Source organism: Prionailurus bengalensis, chromosome B1 (assembly GCF_016509475.1).
Source record: "Prionailurus bengalensis isolate Pbe53 chromosome B1, Fcat_Pben_1.1_paternal_pri, whole genome shotgun sequence".
In the NCBI taxonomy this organism is placed as follows: Eukaryota; Metazoa; Chordata; class Mammalia; order Carnivora; family Felidae; genus Prionailurus; species Prionailurus bengalensis.
Window position 1 is genome coordinate 79714514 of NC_057344.1, and position 18938 is coordinate 79733451.

The 18938-nt window shown below is 40.4% G+C and overlaps 1 protein-coding gene across 2 annotated transcripts in view; it reads right to left on the bottom strand.

The window, feature by feature from the left end:
- ARHGAP10 (Rho GTPase activating protein 10) overlaps nucleotides 1-18938 on the bottom strand; it is a 326505-nt gene that overhangs the window by 230159 nt on the left and 77408 nt on the right. For both annotated transcript variants that reach the window (XM_043567800.1, XM_043567809.1), the window contains exons 2-3: nucleotides 15072-15167; nucleotides 14937-14998 (exon numbers count right to left, since the gene is read on the bottom strand). In XM_043567800.1, coding sequence (XP_043423735.1) covers nucleotides 14937-14998; nucleotides 15072-15167 — 158 coding nt within the window. The remainder of the gene's footprint in view (nucleotides 1-14936; nucleotides 14999-15071; nucleotides 15168-18938) is intronic.

Sequence of the window (18938 nt, forward strand, 5' to 3'; positions counted from 1 at the left end):
AAGCAGTAGCTGAGAAATCTGTTGGCAATGACAGCTACCCAGCAGACCATCAGACTCTACTTTGGGCTGGGGAAGAACCTCTGCTGCTGTTTTAAGGCTGCCCATTTGAGGGCAGGCTAAGTTCTGATGTTCTAATTCTAAACAGAATGGGGCTTGGGGTTAGAAACCCATATTCAGTGAAAAGGCAAAACTACATTCTATGAGATCTTTAACAGTTTTTTCAAGTCTCAATCTAAATAATACAGTGAATATGTCAGTGTAAGTACTAAACCACGCCCTTCTGATCACTTAGTACTAACAAGGATAGACTGAGTCTAATGAAACAGAAGGAATTATGTCTGTTCCCTATGGCCCTTGTTATTTTAAGCCTAGATTCCAAGTGTTCTTGACCCCAGAGGAATGCATAATCTGAGAGCAAAGGAGAATTTCCACTATTTTCTCCCATGACCTTCCAGACACTTCCCATTTCATTAGACTAAATGGAAAACTCTACTTTCCAACTCCAATATCAAGAATAACAGCAAAGATACATCACAGACATGTTTCTTACTTTTTCTTGAAACAGAACCTCAGGATATAACACTATATATATATAATTATATTTATATTTCTGAACATAAGAAATATTTTTCCCAAAATTGTCAGAGGGACTTAACCCTACATAAGATTTCTCAGAGTCTCCTTAAGGAGTGTGCTTTCCATTATTTTGATCAACAAAGGACTGTTTGAGGAAACAGTCCTCAGCCTAAAACAGCCCCCATCACACCTAGTTTCAGATACTTGCAGTTTACAAAGAGTTCTGGATTACAAAAACAAGTGGAAGCTAAGAAATTTAAGAGCTTTAGTTATTCTGGAGAAAACCTCAAATTCTAAGTGTTTGGTGTTTTTATAAAGATCACTTCAAAAGCAACAAGGCAGTAGTTAATAGTAAGTCACGAAAATACATCTGTCTTATATAATCTGTAAAAGATATCATCCAAATGTGCTACACATGGGTATCTGTAGCTTGAGATAAAATATTGAAAGAAAGCAGCAGAAAGAGATTTTTCAAAGGTGCTGTATCAGAAAGAATTCAGACAGATGTGGCCATGACATACTCTGGGAAGTTCCGCCAAAAGATTCTGAATGTGTCAGTGATAAACATACTAATGTAAAAGTCGTCAAGACTTGGAATAACTTTTTTATGAAATAAGTGGGGGAAATTTTTCCAAAGTATACATTGATCATTTGATTTTAAAATATAGCCACATACTTAATCCACTAAATAATGAAAGTAGGCATGTGATTATCTAGGAGATATACACATGCATACCTACAAGTATGTACATTCAAGCCATCCAAAAACATTTTTGTTTCATCTTCTCATGGGAAAATGATGTTGCATACAGTCAGGCATAAACATTATATGTAGTGGATCTCTGTCCTTCTGGGATACGCACCACTTGAAACACCTTCCTATGTTTGAGAATTCTCCTAACATATGAGGCACAGCCCAGCTTCCACTATGGAAGCTGGAAATGACAGACACTTGCTCTCCTAGCCGTCTTGTAGTGAGGTAGCGGGACCCGGCCAGAGTGCCACTAATCAGATCCTGCCACTAATCAGTGCCACTAATCAGATCCTGCCAGCCCAGACTTTGATTCGGAAGCCAGTGCTTACAGAAACTAGTGACCAGAGATTCTGCTGAGTAGTAGCAACTCATTTGCAAAAGTAGAAGTTCTACAACCACCACCAGGGACAGCGGTATGGTTGGTGCATGCTCTGTTGTCTACACCCTGTGGCAAGGGTGGTGACTATCTTCTCTAAACCCAGCTCTGCAGTGCAACTCTGGGCATCTTTCTCAGTTCTCAGAACCATATGAAGATACCACCATTAAAGACTGAACAGTCTTTAAATAAATTCCCTTTCTGTTCAGAAGACTCAGACCTTGCTACTGAGGACAGACTAACACAGGATTCACATTTCTTTAAAATTTCCGAACTGCACGCAATCGTGTCAAAATGCTTTCAGTACTATCCATCTCAATTCCCAAACAAGATTTTTCTCCTGATTAAACCAAATAATTTTTTATTAATTAGATTATTTCCCATTCACGCTCATCCTTTGCTACCTCCCTCTTTCTCCATCTAGCCAGTCTTTCTCTGGACTGTGCTTTCTCCCATCAACTCAGACTCAAGTTATAACAGGAAAACTGAAATGCACAATAAAGCCCTCCCATTTTTTAATACCTAAAATTGTAAGAGAAATAAGTCAGAAGACTCTGATGCTGAGAAAAAAACAAAAACATTTCATTGGTGTGCTAAAAGAGCCTGGCCACAGTGACAAATAAGAGGCCAACATTCTCTCATTTGGGCTCAGACCCAACCATTTCTGGTTTTGGACCATAAAAGAAACAATTCTCTTTTGTTACCTGAATATTCTCAACTTTAAAGAAGGAATAATGCTTGTTCGCTCTACCTACTTAACGCAAGCAAAAAAAAAAAAAAAAAAGGAAGGGAATGCCACGTGAGAAGCAATTTTAACTTCCAAATAAATCCCTGGATATTATTTCATTTGTGAGCACAGCTTAAGCTAAGCTAATCCTTCTGGTAGAAAAAATTAATGTAAAAACAAAATTAAATTTTAGAGTGTTGATACCTCAAACTTATCAGCTAAGAACTGGTAAGAACCTTAATAAACCCACATACAAAGGTCTAACTGAAACATAGGTAGAGAGGTGCTATAAATTAATTCTACAGAGTTTAAACCTGAAAATTAAAAGCCAATTAATATAAAATGGTTCCTTGAACATCTGATTCTTTTAAACCACAGCAGTCCAATTTAACAGTCTGGAAATTATAATTTGTAAAATATATATTCCAAATTCACTAGATCACTCACTACACTTTTGTTTTCTTCTGAAAGGCCAAGGATAAAAAGTCCTCCAATGAGAGTTTTTGTCAACTTTCAATTGTAAACTCTGAACAGAGCCTTAATAAAACAAGAGTATTTGAGCTAAGTTCTGACAATTTCTGCTCCCTGGCTTAATTCCCTGAATATCTGGCCATAAACTGGCTCTCAAAAAACAAAAAAAACCAAAAAGGCCACTGAATCACAAAAAATTTAAGCTTCCCCTAATGTCTATGTTCTACAAATATATTAGTGTTTAGCTGAAGAGGGAAAAAAAAAGGAAGCATGCATCAATTGTGAAGGCCTTTCATTAAAGGTTGCCATTTTACTCCAATTATTTAAATCCAGTAGATTCAACCAGTAAAGATTTGTATTATTCTTTGGAAAAAGTAAGAATCTTCAAACAAAGATTAGGTATATTAGGAATGAGTTAACCTAATAAGGACATGCAGAGATTTAACCTTTATCTTCTTTCCCTCTGTGCATGATGGACAGTAAAGATCTAGCTTTTTTTTTTTCTTTTTTCTTTTTTTTTTTTTTTTTTACTAAATACTTGGGCAGAACATTGTGAGAAGGAATAAGACGCCACAAAAGCAAGTGAAATAGGAGCCTGACAGCTGCAAAAGTATCATGAGAGAATTTGAAATTATATTTTTTATCTTTAAATGAGAGAAATTGTAATTTCTGAAGCGAATGGTACAAGTCAGTGGCATAGCTAGAAATGGAACCTCATGAATCAGGCAATAAATTTTCAATCAAGAAAACATGAGAGGGGTGCCTGGGTGGTACAGTCAATTAAGCTTCCGACTCTTGATCTCAGGTCATGATTTCACGGTTCACGGGTTCAAGCCCAGCATCACGTTCTGCACTGATGGCATGGAGCCTGCTTGGATTCTGTCTCTCCTTCTCCCTGCCCCTCCCCTGCTTGTGGGCACACACACTCTCTCTCCGTCTCTCAAAGTAAATAATTGAACCTAAAAAAAGAAAAGAAAACCTGATAGAAATAGAGAGAAAGAGATGGGTGGGGATCTGTTCAGAAAAGAACACCTATACATTTGGCCAAAGGCAAAGACACTGATCTCCGGCCCTTCTGTACCTGGGCTACTTGAGTGGCTGAGAGAAGGAGGGTGTCAGACAGAAAGGCTCTCATTCTCCACTAAGCAGCCAGCAGCTGAGCACCTCATCCTGACAAGTGCCTAATCCCTCACTAACTCTAGCATTCTCGGGTGCTAGAACACTGCCCAGCTCCTGGGGCACCTGGGTGGCTCAGTCAGTTGAGTGTCCAACTTTGGCTCAGGTCATATCATGGTTCATGGGTTCGAGCCCCACGCGGGGCTCTGTGCTTGTGTGGAACTTGCTTTAGATTCTCCTTCCCTCTCTCTGCCCCTCCCCTGCTTGTTCTTGCTCTCACATGCACACGCGCTCTCTCTCAAATAAATAAACAAACAAACACTGCTCAGCTCCCAACATTCAAAAATACTTGTTTTATGAAGCAGTAGGATTCTCATACAAATTTAGATAATGTAAAGAATAGAGTTTCTATATGAATTCCACATTCCCTGCTGATGGCAACAATGGTAACTATGAACACCTATGCTGCGTCTCCTGTACATATTATCTTCATTCAAAACAGTCCGTTTCTGTGTTACACCAGGTCCTCTAAGAACTAGACACTGCCACAAGATTATAAATGCCAGAAATTTATTAGGGGTAATGTCTGTGAGAAAAAGGGGGGGGGGGAATCAGGGAGACAGTGATGCAGATCTCATCCCAGTGGAAGGAGACAGGGAGGGAAGGAAGGCTGCAAGGTGCAGTTCGAAGGAAAGTTCAGCAAGGCCATCGGGGACTCCTTGAGTCAAGGCTGTCTGTCAGAGGACTCCAGAGTCCCTAGCAATGAGCTGCTTTAGTACCCCCGCTGTCTCGGTCCTGGCTGGGGGCAGACTGTAGGAGGTGTGGCCTTCACTCTAACACAGTAATGGAACACATAGCAACAGCTAGGCCCAATGGTCCTTACACTCCCTGCAGTGGGCGATCTGAGAGGTGCCCGTCTGCCACTGCTTCCTAAGTCCATGTTCTTCCCACTATATGGCCATGGCCACTAGTTTACTCCTGGACCTCTAGTAATGCCCGCCACCATTCAAGTTCTGTATTTCATTCAATCTAACATGCCACTAAGAAGACGACACTCCACTTTTCTATATGGTCTTATGGAAAAAATATGGAAACCTTGATTTAAACTTTTACATTTATTGAAAAAGTTCTTTGACAGATTTTTATCCTGTATCCCTCTTGTGTATACATAAACAAAAAACAAAATATATTTAAGATATTTCTAAAACTTCTTCAGAGTCCAGCTCTCCTGAATCACTTTTCATCTCACTCACTGATACCTAGTTTTGCCCACACATTGTTCTTTTTCCCTTTGTGCCATCAAGAATAGTGGAGGATGCCTTATTTCTTGAAGTGGTACTCCACTATAGGACCCAGAATTTTCTTCCAAGATGATAGCATCCACTTTCTAGGTATTTCCTGATGCTGGAACTCCTTTGACCTAACCAGAAGGCCTTAATGGCAGGTCTTCTAACCGTTACCAGGATTCATATTTCTTCCTCAAGGGACCAAGTGGTTTATTGATTGAAATGCTGAGCTACAGTTATCCAAACAGCCAGGAGAAATAACAACAGGAGCACCTGGGTGGCTCACTTGGTTAAGAGTCCAGCTCTTGGTTTCGGCTCAGGTCATGATCTCATGGCTTTGTGGGTTCAAGCCTCACATTGGGCTCTGCACTGATGATGTAGAGCCTGCATGGATTCTGTCTCCTATCTCACTGCCCTTCCCTCACTTGCGCTGTCTCTCCCACAAATAAACTTTAAAAAAAAAAAAAAAAGAAAGAAAAAGAAAACAAAGAAAGAATAAAATTCACATTTCTTCAAGACTCCTGCCTGGCAGACAGCAGATATAAGGATAAATTTCCATTCCCTGCCATGTTCAAAGGTGGAAGGAAGGCTGGAGCTACAGGAGCTACAGGCAAAGAATAATGTCACTAGGATACCAAGAGATAGGAAGATAGGAGAAAGATTCTCTTTTCATCACTGTCACCAACTTATGTTCTAAAGTGACATGGATCAAATCACTTTACTTCACTGAATTCCAGTTTGTTTGGTTTGTTTTTTTTTTTTTTTTTTTTTTTTGGTCAATAAAAGGGTTAAAAGTTTCCCTAAGCTCTCTCTCAGCTCTTTGTTTTAGGAGCCAAGGCCATACCTTTGAGTACTTCATGACTGGATCTGACAAAAATATTTTCCTCATGCAACTGCAGACTCAGCTGAGCTTAATTCTCACTATTGGAACCACTCCTCTAGATAAGACAATGAAATGAGGGGGCTGGTCACATTCTGGTGTCTGTTGTTGGTGTGCATGGATGTGTGCTGGGGATGGGTTGAGGAGTCCTTGTCTACTCTGCTCTTTCGTGTCAGTAATAAGGGGTTTAATCAGAAAAGTGGATTCCTCAGAAGCAGACAAGAACAAAGCCCAAGATATGAAATACAGGAAACATAAGTTTCAATAGGGAAGTAGAATCTGACGATGACAAGGCTTTGAGACCACAGATGACTATGAGTCACCAAGAAAGGGCACTGAGTCATGAGCAAGGCCTCCCACGTAATGGGGTCCACCAAGGAGCCCAATCCTCTTGCCTAAATCATCCTCACTCATTTTAGAATTCTGATTTATTCAAGTCAGTTCTGACTATAACCTCTATAGGATTCTGAGTAAAAGTCCAACTTTCAAAAAGTATATTCCTAGGAAACACGTTTCACAATGACATCTGTATCTGATTGAATTAATAATGAGTTTACAAGGGTAAAAAACGGATTTATGTGAACAAAACAGTGTTGTCAAATTGTAAGGGTCAGTTCCAAGGAGAAAAATTCTTTATAAAGTTAGGTCACTGACAACTTTTAAACTAAACTGAGAAATGTTCTCACAAAAGTTCAAGACGGATTTTTTCCCCACCTGAATATGCCTTCCAATAGAACTGTGCGTGCATGCGCGCGCGCACACACACACACACAAATGTCACTTTAACTGTAAAAGAACTGGTTAAAATCAGTTTGATATACCATATGAAATATAGTATTTACAGTAAGATTAAACTAAAGGCACAGTCTTTCCAGTGGCATGGAATGCCTTAGGTGCCCAGCACATTACAAGAACTCAAAGTAATGCTAAACACGAACACTAAAATTCCTAACAGCAGAAACCTATTAAAAAAATAAAAATAAAAATAAAAAAAACCACTAGATATAGTTCAAAATCCTCTGGAAACGGCATATAAAAGCTGAGGTTTTTAAAGTCTATTTTATTTTAACCTCCTGGTAAACAGAAAGTCATCAAAAACCAATTTGTAGTGTTTCCAACTTTCAGACATCTCTAGCTCCAAGGTCAGGAGGTTCCAATTTAAGCATGCTTCACAATAACCTGGAGGGGTTATTAAAACACAGACTGATGGGCTGTACCCCAGAGTTTCTGATTCAGTAGGTTTAGGGTGGGGTCCAAGAGTTAACATATCTAGCATGGTCCCAGGTGATGCTGATGCTGCTGGACCAGAGACCTAGTTTTGGGAACCACCGTCCTCTGGTACTTAAGACAAAAATAGCATGAAAATTTCTCCCAAAAGGTAAAAGATATTTAGTTCATTTTAACCAACACACGTCATTTTAAGAGTATCAGGAAATACTTTTGAAAGAAAAAAAGACAAAGTTTTAGAGCAAAAATCAGTATCAAAAACCCCAAAAGAGCTAGAAATCACTTAAGATACTTGACACAATGAAAGACCAATGAAGAAGGAGTGATGCAAATTGGCAAGCACTGAGGAAACATCCATTGTGTCTTGCCTGGAACCACCTAAGCTATTGACAAAAGCCTTTGGTACTGAGAAGCCCAGTGCCTTCTTTATTGGGGCATAAGCTCAGGGCAAATCACCTAGCAAGTGTTCCCTATCCTGGTGTTTTCACAAAAGTGAAATCTATGGTGGAGAAAAACATGGGGAGGAGGAAGGAAAAGGGGGAGGAGGAGGAGGAAGGAAAAGGGGGAGGAGGAGGAGGAGGAAGGAAAAGGGGGAGGAGGAGGAGGAAGGAAAAGGAGGAGGAGGAAGGAAAAGGAGGAGGAGGAGGGGGGTAGCAGGAGGAGGAGGGAGAGGAGGGGGAGGAGGAGGAGGAAGGAAAAGGAGGAGGAGGAAGGAAAAGGAGAGGAGGAAGGAAAAGGAGGAGGAGGGGGGTAGCAGGAGGAGGAGGGAGAGGAGGGGGAGGAGGAGGAGGGGGAGGAGGAGGAGGAAGGAAAAGGGGGAGGAGGAGGAAGGAAAAGGAGGAGGAGGAAGGAAAAGGAGGAGGAGGGGGGTAGCAGGAGGAGGAGGGAGAGGAGGGGGAGGAGGAGGAGGAAGGAAAAGGGGGAGGAGGAGGAGGAGGGGGAACAGGCAGAGGAGGAGGGGGAGGAGAAGGGCAGGGGGAGGAGGAGTAAAAGCAGGAGGGGGAGCGGGAGGGGGAGGAGTTCTCAAAAGCCTACAGAGTCTAAAATAATTGATTAAAATAGGTTTGAGGGGCGCCTGGGTGGCGCAGTCGGTTAAGCGTCCGACTTCAGCCAGGTCACGATCTCGCGGTCCGTGAGTTTGAGCCCCGCGTCAGGCTCTGGGCTGATGGCTCAGAGCCTGGAGCCTGTTTCTGATTCTGTGTCTCCCTCTCTCTCTGCCCCTCCCCCATTCATGCTCTGTCTCTCTCTGTCCCAAAAATAAATAAACGTTGAAAAAAAATAAAAAAATTAAAAAAAATAAAATAGGTTTGATATGCCATATAAAATATTTTTATAGTCAGATGAAACTTTATAAAGGCACAATCTTCCCAGTGGTTTGAATACCTTAGGTACTCATCACATTTCAGGAAGTCATAAGTAATGCTAAACACAAATTAAGTAACAGTAAAATTCTGAACAGAACAGGGTCATCTTGCTCAAGTAGGGAAAGGATGCAGCTGGTGGACAAGATGTCTCTTCACTGTTTGGCAGCCCAGTCAGCACCCAGCCCTCTCTGGATGAGAGGGAGGTACCTTTTGTGCACCATCTGGCAAGCTCTGCCTTCTCTCTCAAGGCATCCCCTCTTCCCTGAAGCTTTCCTCAACCTCTGGGCCTCACGCAACTGCCCTGATTTCCCAAAATCCTGAGAAACTGAGCAGTCGTGTTCAGGAAAAAGACAAAAAAAAAAAAAGAAAAAGTTATGATAAAAGAAGCATATAGAGAGGTAAATCCAATATGAAGGGTTTTTAAAAGAACATCATAAACGCTGCAGCACCATTTTAAAAGCCCTTAAATTCTTGGACAGCTGCCCACCTCAGATCAGTACGCCATGTCCTGCCATGCCAGAGAGAACATCTCCATAATTCTGGCAGTGAAACACCACACAGTACTTTCCTCAGAGAACATGCACAGAAGTGAGCTCAGCAATTCTGGCCACAAACAGCACTCAGCTCCCAACTGGAGTTGGTCAATTTCACAGTCAAGGCTGGCAAAATGATCAATAAAAAGTACTCATTTGAAAACACTATTCCAAAAAAGTCAATATTGGCCTTGTAAAGGGCATGACACATTCATTCACAGAAATTTCATGCAGGGGCTGGGGAGAGACACTCTGCCTTCCTGACCAGCCTTCTTTCCAGTTCCCTCCCCAACAACTGGCTTTAATAGCTATGTAGCTAGACACTGGTGGGAAATAACACAGATACCTCCTTCTTCCCCAAATTCTGTCTGCCCGGAAGAAACTAGTGCTTCACTTCTATCTTTCCTTACTTGGATAACCCCTACTCATCTGTCAACTGAGGCCTGAAAGGACATCTCTACTACGCCTTCCCTGAATTCCCCAATAACTCTGTTACCACAAAGTATGCTTTGTGTAATCTCTCCCAATGGACGGCTAACTACGCAAAGGGAGGAACTATGCCTTTATCTTTATAGCACTTGGCACAGCGTATGGGCACACACAGTATTTGTTGAACTATTTATATCTAAGCCTATTGAGGTATACAGATTAGTCATGTGTGTATACATATTCCTGATGGCTCACAACCAACAAAGAACTTGTTCCTTATTGTTGAGCTTCCAGTCTGATGACTTTATTCCTAAAACCCAACATCCTATTTTAACATTTATTTAAAAATGGAAAGCTTTTTAAAGTTTTTTTTACCCTGGTCCTTGCCTTCTAAAACACAGATCAAAATATTTTTTCACATTTTAATGACTCAGTCTTAATTATGAACATCTAATTACTACAGTGCAACATTTAATTTAGGACTTCAGAAAACACTCATTTTTTTTGGTTTTTTGGGTTTTTTTTTTTTTTGAATATTTATTTTTGAGAGAGAGAGAGACAGAGCACGAGTGGGGGGGAGGGGCAGAGAGAGAGGGAGACACAAAATCTGAAGCAGGCTTCAGGCTCTGAGCTGTCAGCACAGAGCCCGACACAGGGCTCAAACTCACAAAGCGTGAGATCATGACCTGAGCCGGAACCAAGTGTCAGATGCTTAACCAACTGAGCCACAAAGGTGACCCAACACTAACTATTTTTAAAGATTAAGCGACCACTAAGATTTTGTTAAATTCTTAGAACCAAGTTTAGAATATTTCAACCTCTATGTTAGAGTTGTGATTTTGCATTCCTTTTTCTTAATATGTAGCTTTTTGCTGCTGATGTGTAATAATTGTAAGTGAAACAAGAGTTTTTAAAAATTTCCCAGAATGCACTGGCTTCTATTTTAGCTACTTAAAGACTTTCCTCATCTGTATGTCACGTGTTGGACAGGTATGAACTTGTTAAACCACACAAAGGTCCTCCTTTGTGTCTCTGCTCCACAAACTCCAGCTCAAACACAACTTCTTCCACAAAGTCCTTCCTGATAAGCACAGACTTAACCTCTCCCTACTCCATGAAACCCCACCTAACTTTGTGTTATCACAGGAGAATAGACTTTTTGTAAGTTTATTTATTTTGAGGGGGGGGCACACACAAGTGGGAGAGGGGCAGAGAGAGGGGCAGAGAGAATCCCAAGCAGGCTTCACGCTGTCAGCACAGAGACTCACTTGAGGCTCGAACTCACAAACCGGGAGATTATGAGCTGAGCAGAAATCAAGAGTCAGATGCTTAACTGACTGAGCCACCATGTACCCCAGTAGAATATATTTTAATTCATTTTTTACCAGTTATTCTCCAAGGCCATACTGAGCACTTCCTAGGGGAGGTATCTTTTCTTATTCAAAAGTTTAAGGCTAGTGTCTAGTAAGGCATCAAAGTTTTTTTTACTAAGTGTTCAAAGTTATTTAAAACAAAGGTAGCTAGGGGCGCCTGGGTGGCTCAGTCCATTGAGCATGCAACTTCAGCTCAGGTCATGATCTCACGGTTTGTGGGTTTGAGCCCCACATCGGGGTCTGTGCTGACAGCTCAGAGCCTGGAGACTGCTTCAGATTCTGTGTCTCCCTCTGTCTCTGCCCCTCCCCTGCTCTCTCTCTCTCTCTCAAAAATAAACACTAAAATATAAAAAATTAATTAATTAAAAAATTTTAAAAAGGTAGCTGTGATTCCATGCAATTTTCATGGTTACAAAAAAGTGAGACCCCTGATGATGGAGATTAGACAGAAAGACCCAAAGAACACCAATATGGGTTAAATACCAAACATTTTCATTTTTATTATTAATTTTGTTATTATAACTCATTGATAACTCAGGAAGTAGTACTATTTTAAAGGTCTTTTAAGGCTAATAGAAAAGTATCAGAAATTCTTAGTAAGGGAAAAAAGGAAGAAAAACCTACAGATTAAAAGAGACTTAGAAACTTATCTATCAAATGCAATGTGATTGGATCCAGATTCAATCAACCCAACTGCTGTGGGGGAGGGCAGACTTTAAATGAGTATCAGAAAATTTTGAATATAGCCTAATTCCTTGTAATATTAAGAATGACGATTTGCTTGTCTTTAGGTGTGTGAAGGACACTGTGGATCAGGAAGAGAGTTAACCTTTTAGAGCTCTGTAGTACAATATTTATGCATGAAACAATATAATGGGCTTTCTATCAAATTGTGGGGGCATAGGAGTGGGGAGTGAGAAGTATAGGAGAAACAAGATTGGCTGTGTGGCAATGGTTACTGAAGCTGGATACTGAGTACATGTCGTTTAATTATATTTCTCTCGGGGCGCCTGCTTGGCTCAGTCGGTTAAGCGTCCGACTTCGGCCCAAGTCATGATCTTGCAGTCCGTGGGTTTGAGCCCCGTGTCGGGCTCTGTGCTGACGGTTCAGAGCCTGGAGCCTGTTTCAGATTCTGTGTCTCCCTCTTTCTCTGACCCTCCCCTGTTCATGCTCTCTGTCTCAAAAATAAATAAATGTTAAAAAAAAATTTTTTTTTAAATCATATTTTTCTTTTTGTACATGCTCAAACTTTCCCAAGCTAAAAAGCTTTAAAAAAAAAAAAAAAAAGCACAAGGTGTCCTTTTAATTCTATGGTTGGTCATAGCTGCTCCCTACCCACCGCCACCAAACTGCCTTCTGGCTTTGAATAGTTTCCTGCTATCCAGGAGTCGCTGTTCCCACAAATGTGTTATAACATACTGTCCCATTCCTCCCTGAGGTTCCAGCCTTATACAGACAACATCCTATTTCTACTTCTACCCTATACCAGAAACCCAGCCCCATCATCCCCTCCTATCTAAAAGACCCTATCAACCCCCAACACAGCTGAAGATTACACCAAGATGCCAGCTATTAATAGCCCTGAGAACCACACTATCTGCATCTGACAGCCTGGAGCTAAGACCACATTCCAGTTTTTTGACCTAGTCAGTGCATCTCAAAGAACACAAAACAGAAATAGGACATCAAGACAGGAAATAGTCACACAGTATTTTGGTGGTGATAAAATCCAGCACGGGTCCACCTAACACTCTTCCCCTAAATGTCAGCATGCCTCACATAGTTCTCAGCTGTACAGGCCTCTCCTCACCACCCTACATACAGGAGTACCCTGCCCTACTCTCTGACTCTTTGACTACTAACTTTCCTTCACTTTGATTTTTTTTGTTTTGGGTTTTTTGGGTTTTTTTTTTTAGGTTTATTCATTCATTTATTTTGAGAGCGAGCGAGAACGCACAAGTTGGGGAGGGGCAGAGAGAGAGGGACAGAGAGAGAATCCCAAGCGGGCCCTAAGATGACAACAGAGAGCCTGAAGCAGGGCTCGAACTCACAACCCACAAGATCATGACCTGAGCTAAGTCGGACGCTTAACTGAGCCGCCAGAGGCCCCTCTTTATTTGATTTTGTAGGACTTATGCTACCTGACCTATAGTACATGTTTATTTATCACCTTCCCTTCCTAGAATGCAACTTCCATGAGGAAGCTTGCTTGGTCTTCCTTTGTGTGCTCAGATTCTAAACAGTAATTGAAACACTCAGAGATCAAATGTATATTTGCTGAAAGCTCAGGATCCCAGGAGAAATACAACTAAATACCAAAGAGGGCTGGGAACAAAAAAGTTGATACTATTAAATACATAAACTGAGTACACACACTTCCATCACTACCCACACACCCACATGTAGTACAAAGGTGATAGCATTATTTTTACCCACTATCACATTTAGACTTTCTTAAATGGCTGAAAAATTAGTGACTCGGGATCACACAAATAATGGCTGAAGATGTCAGTCTGTTCCAGAAAAACCTAACAGGACCACAGTACCTTCGCATGCCCTCTACAGTATTCACAATATAAACAAATCATCTCAGGATATAGGGTACAATGCAAATTATATTGGGGTTTTTAGAAGCCATGTGTCACTGTCACTTTTAAATCAAAATCAGTGTCCTCCCACTACTTCTTCGCCTACTGCAACTACACTAGACAGAAATCCCACCACCGCCACCACCAAAGAGATTAATTACAGTAACATCTAGGAAGCTGACAAAAATGGTGGGTGATTAAGAGTGCCTGGTTCTGGCTCTACCTCTCAGTTACCATGTGATCTTGGGCAAGGTACTATGGCTCAGTTTCAAGTGTAAAATAGGGAACAATAAAAGAGTCTCTATCATAGGTTGATCATAGGGTTGATATCCCTGTACCAGACACACACTAAAGGCTATCTTAGTTATCATGTTCAATATTATTATTATAAGCACTTCTGAACCCACTGGTACACTTATACTTTAACATAATTCTAGGTAGGACTCATTTTCAAGGATACAAAAAAAGCCAGTTTGTCATTTTTTTTAACGCCTGTAAAATCTGGTGAGAATAGATAATATATAATAATCTGGGAGCAATTCTCCTATAAATCTTTATTGAATGAATGAATCACAGACATTAGGAAAGAAGCTTTTAAGAAAAGTGAGAAATTATTACTCAATACCCTCAAAATCCATTGCTGAGCATTTTGTTAAATAAAATCATCCACTCAATGCACTCAGCATATAGCATCAAGCATGTGGAGAGCACCCAATGGAAAGTACTTATTATTCTTACCGTTGTGATCATGAACCTCAAGGCAAAGAGGGATTCTAAGGACTTCCTGGCCCAAATTCTCTCCCTCCACACAGCCTAAAAATCTATAAAAATATGATTCAGACTCTAACATTGCTCTGCTGTCCCTCTGCCTCTACATAAGCTTTTCTGCCTTGATCTTCTAGGTACATCAATGTTCTGCCTGAGACTCAATTTAAATGAAAGTGCTCCACTGCCAGCAAAAATCTAGAAAGCACTGCTATAGTCCAACCCACTACTTTATGGATAAAGAAACCGGGCCTTGGTCTAGAGGTCCAGCAACTTGTCTAAGATCTCACCACAGTCAGCACCACTGTGGAACTAGAAATCCAGGCTCCTGAAACCTCATCCAGGGCTCTCCACTGCTAAGTGTTACTTCATCCGCAGATAAATGCATCAAAACTTCTACCAGAACCAGCTTCTAGACCCAGATTTTCTCTGCTTGAAGTTCAATTTACTAATTCACATCCCGCAACTCACCATAATTTCTCTCTGTTCTTCCAGATTCTTCAAAAAATTAGAAAATTCACGTAAGGAAGCATCTATAAAGAGAAAGTTACGATTATTTGGTAGCCAAAGCAAAGGAGAATAAACCAAAACCTCACTGTTACATACCTATGCAGCGTTCATCATCTGTCTCTGCGTCACCGATGAACTCAAATTTAAAGTCTCGGAGTGAATGTGCAAACTTCCGCTGGGCTGCTGAAAGACCTAGGAAGAAAGATTTAATGATTACCTGGGGCCTTGTTTTCAGTCCAGGCTTAGAAGAAATGCATTCATCCTAAGGTCACTAGAGCTGTCGGGCTCTTCACCCAACCCAAGAGGAGGCACAATCCAACTCCTTTGCCAAGGGGCCCATCACCCTCAACCTGGCATGCTCTGGGATGTTTCTGTCTTCCCTTCTACACTCTGGCACGGAACAGGTGCTGGAGACATGTTTACTCCCTCCCCCACCCTCTTCTTCCTCAGAGACATAACTGCTTCACATTGTTCCCCAAAGCTCTTTCTCTTTATCTGCTCACTCAGGTCAGAACTTGCCCGATTCAAAAGTTCAGGCTATGATTAGGAATACATACACCTGACGGTATCTCCCAGCGCTGGAGGAGAACTGGCTGAATGCCACGGTTTCAAATATAAAAATATCAAAGCTCAAAGTCAGCCGGCCAGATGCCCTTAACTGACTGACAAACTCCAGCCAGAGAAGCACAGAAGTATCAAAGAGTTTTCATAGAAAACAGCATCAGGAGGTAGCTGAAGGCCAAGCTTAAATGATGGAAAGAATTCATTCTGCAAAGACCTACACATTCTTATCTTTTTTTACTGGAGATTAATAGAAAATAGTAGAAAACTACATTGCAGTATCATTTACGATGCCAAGATACGGAAGCAACCTAAATGCCCATTGGTAGAAGAACAGATCAAGAAAATGTGGTATGTATACACAATGAAATATTACCCAGCCATAAAAAAAGAAGGAAATCTTGCCACTTGTGACAACATGGAGAAATCTAGAGGGCATTATGTAACACGAAATAAGTCAGACAAAGGAAGACAAATACCATATGATTTCATTTACATGTGGAATCTAAAAAACAAACCAAACAAAAAGCAAAACAGAAACAGACTCACAGATACAGAGAATAAAGTGATGATAGCCCAAGGGAAGGGGGTTGGGAGAAGGATGAAATAGATGAAGGGAATTAAGAAGTACAATCTTCTAATGATGAAATAAGTAAGACACAGGAGTGTAAAGTACAGCACAGGCAATGTAGTCAATAACATTGTAGTCATTTTGTATGGTGACAGCTAGTAACTAGGTGTATTGTAGTGACCATTTCATAATGTATATAAATACCGAATCACTATGTTGATACTAATCCAGTTATTCCCCAATTAAAAAAATTAAATAAAGGGAAGTATATACAAAGATAGAAAAAATAAGAAAATGATGGAAAATTCTACTTCTAAAATAGGGTAACATTTATTTTATGGGCCATAGCACATGCTGTGTATATCTCATTCAATACTCTTATATAAAATAAAGATTATCTTCATTTTACAGTGGGGTGCTAAAGCTCAGAGATGTTAAACAATTTACACAGTTGCACAGCTACTACAACAGCAAAGGCTCGATTCTATTCCAGAGCTATTTGCACAAAGCCATGCCCTGGCCTGGATACAATCCTGCCACCGGTCTAAAGCACCTTTTAAGAAGCTGTTCCCTGACTCCCACACCGTGAATATCGACAGACTGTGTTAAAGTTTCAGGTCAAGCAGATTAAGAAGTTGAAAAAAATAAAACACAATCTATAACTGCTGGCCAGAGTACTCACACAAAAGATAAATGTAGACAAGAAAGAGAAGCCAAGAATGTCAAAACTGAGGACTGTTTTTAATGAGATAGTAGAAGCAATTTTCTCTTTTAGTCATTGACTAAACAAGGAATAAAAGCAAAAGATTCTTATTTTTACATTATAAAATGCTACCTGATTTTTTTTTTCTTTTACCAACTCTTTACCTCAAATCATTAAGTACAAAGCTCCCCAATACCCTCCTGGACAAGCTGCTTTCTCTCACTTCCCAAACTTTCTGACAACGCTCCCCAGCTCTTTCAGCTACTGTCATGGTTTGGTTTTGCTTAATTTTCTTAACAGACTATATTTTTTAGATAAATTTTAGATTCCCAGCAAAACTGGGCAGAAGGTACAGAGACACCCTGCCCCCACACATGCATAGCCTCCCTCATTATCAACATCTCTCGCTATTGCAGCTTTTCAAATGTCATTCTTCCTCTATCTAATTCATGTTTAGTTCGCTTTTCTCAAATCCTTTTTCTCTTTAAAATAAAAAACAAACTGAAAGACCGAAATGCAAAAGGTAAAAACCACAACACCTTTAGAGGATGATACAAGATTATAACTTCTTACCCTTAGCATATGGAACAAAAGCACACACCATAATGTAAAATGTGATGGACTACAAGCATGGTGACAATTCTCCACCTGTCCCTGTAGGCACCTCTCTTTTCAATGTGGACTCTGCAGCTCCTCCAGCAATAGGTAGAGTCTCTCTTCCCACACCTTGAATGTAGGCTGGCCTTAGAGCCAGCAGGATGTGGTGAAAGTAACACCGTGCCAATTGAGAACCTCCATCTCACAAAATTTTGTATACCTCTACTCGACTCTCTTAGAACCCTCTGGCTTCTGTGTGAACAAGCCCAAGCTAGCCTGCTAGTTGGTGAAAGACTAGTGGCCCAGTGTCCCCACCCCACCCCGCGCCCTCCCCCAACTTACTGCCCCATGGGTCAGGCAGCCAACCTGCAGAAGCAAAGCTTTCCTGCCTTTTATGAAGGAGGTAATCCAGATGAACTTGAGTCCAGTCTAAAATAAATAAATGGCTGCTGTTTAAGCCACTACGTTTGGGGATGATTTGTTACGAGGCAACAGATAATTAATACAGAAAGGTTAGTAAAATTTGACTGTGTTAAACTTGAAAAATGCTTAAGACATTAAAAAAGTGAAGATAAGCACACACCCAGGAGATGTAAGTAACAGCTATAAATCAATGAAGGCAGAAATTCTAATTAAAAAAAAAAAAAACTGAACAAAACACTTCAACAGGCCCTTCACAAAAGGAACTGAAGGAAATCTAAATGGCCTATAACCACATGACAAGGGTGCTCAGACTCATTAGTGGTAATGAAAATGAAAAGCTCAACATACCTCAATACACTTACCAGACTGGCAAAAATTAGTCTGGTAAGTCCAGGTGTTGGTGTAATTCTGTGTTTGGAGCAACACAAATCCTCGAATACTGTTAGCTAAGAGTAAAAATTGGTACACTTACTCTTTAAGTACTTTGGCATTTTCTAGTAAACTTGATGATACCCTACAACCCCAAAATTGTCCTTCTAGGTAAATTCCCAAGAAAAACTCTTACACATGTGCACTTGTAGACATATACTAGAAAACCCATAACAGAATGATCATAATAATAGCAAAAACTGGAAAAAACAAGTACCAAGTAACAACAGAACTGAAAATTATATTACATTCATACACCATAGAGTAAAAATAACTATCAATTCATAAGTCAACACACATGAATCTCACAACTTGGACAGAAAGAAGCAAGTCACACAGAAAAAATGCACACAGTATGATTCTCTCATAGAAAGTTCAAAAGAAGCTACACTAAACTATATTCTGGGTTGCATATATAGGTCACAAAATTATAGAAAAGCAAGGGAATCATTACCTCAAAAGTCACACAATGTTTACCACTGGAGGCAAAGGAGACCAATGCAAAGGGACAAAGGGATTGAAGGGATTTTAGCTCATAACCTAGGGGTGAGTCTACAGATACTTGCTTTAACATTCTTATTTAAAATGTACGTTTCATTTTTGCCATAATTTCACAATTAAAAATAAAATCTTTAAAACCATAAAAGAGTAAAACCTAGCAATTTAGTCTATTCCAAAG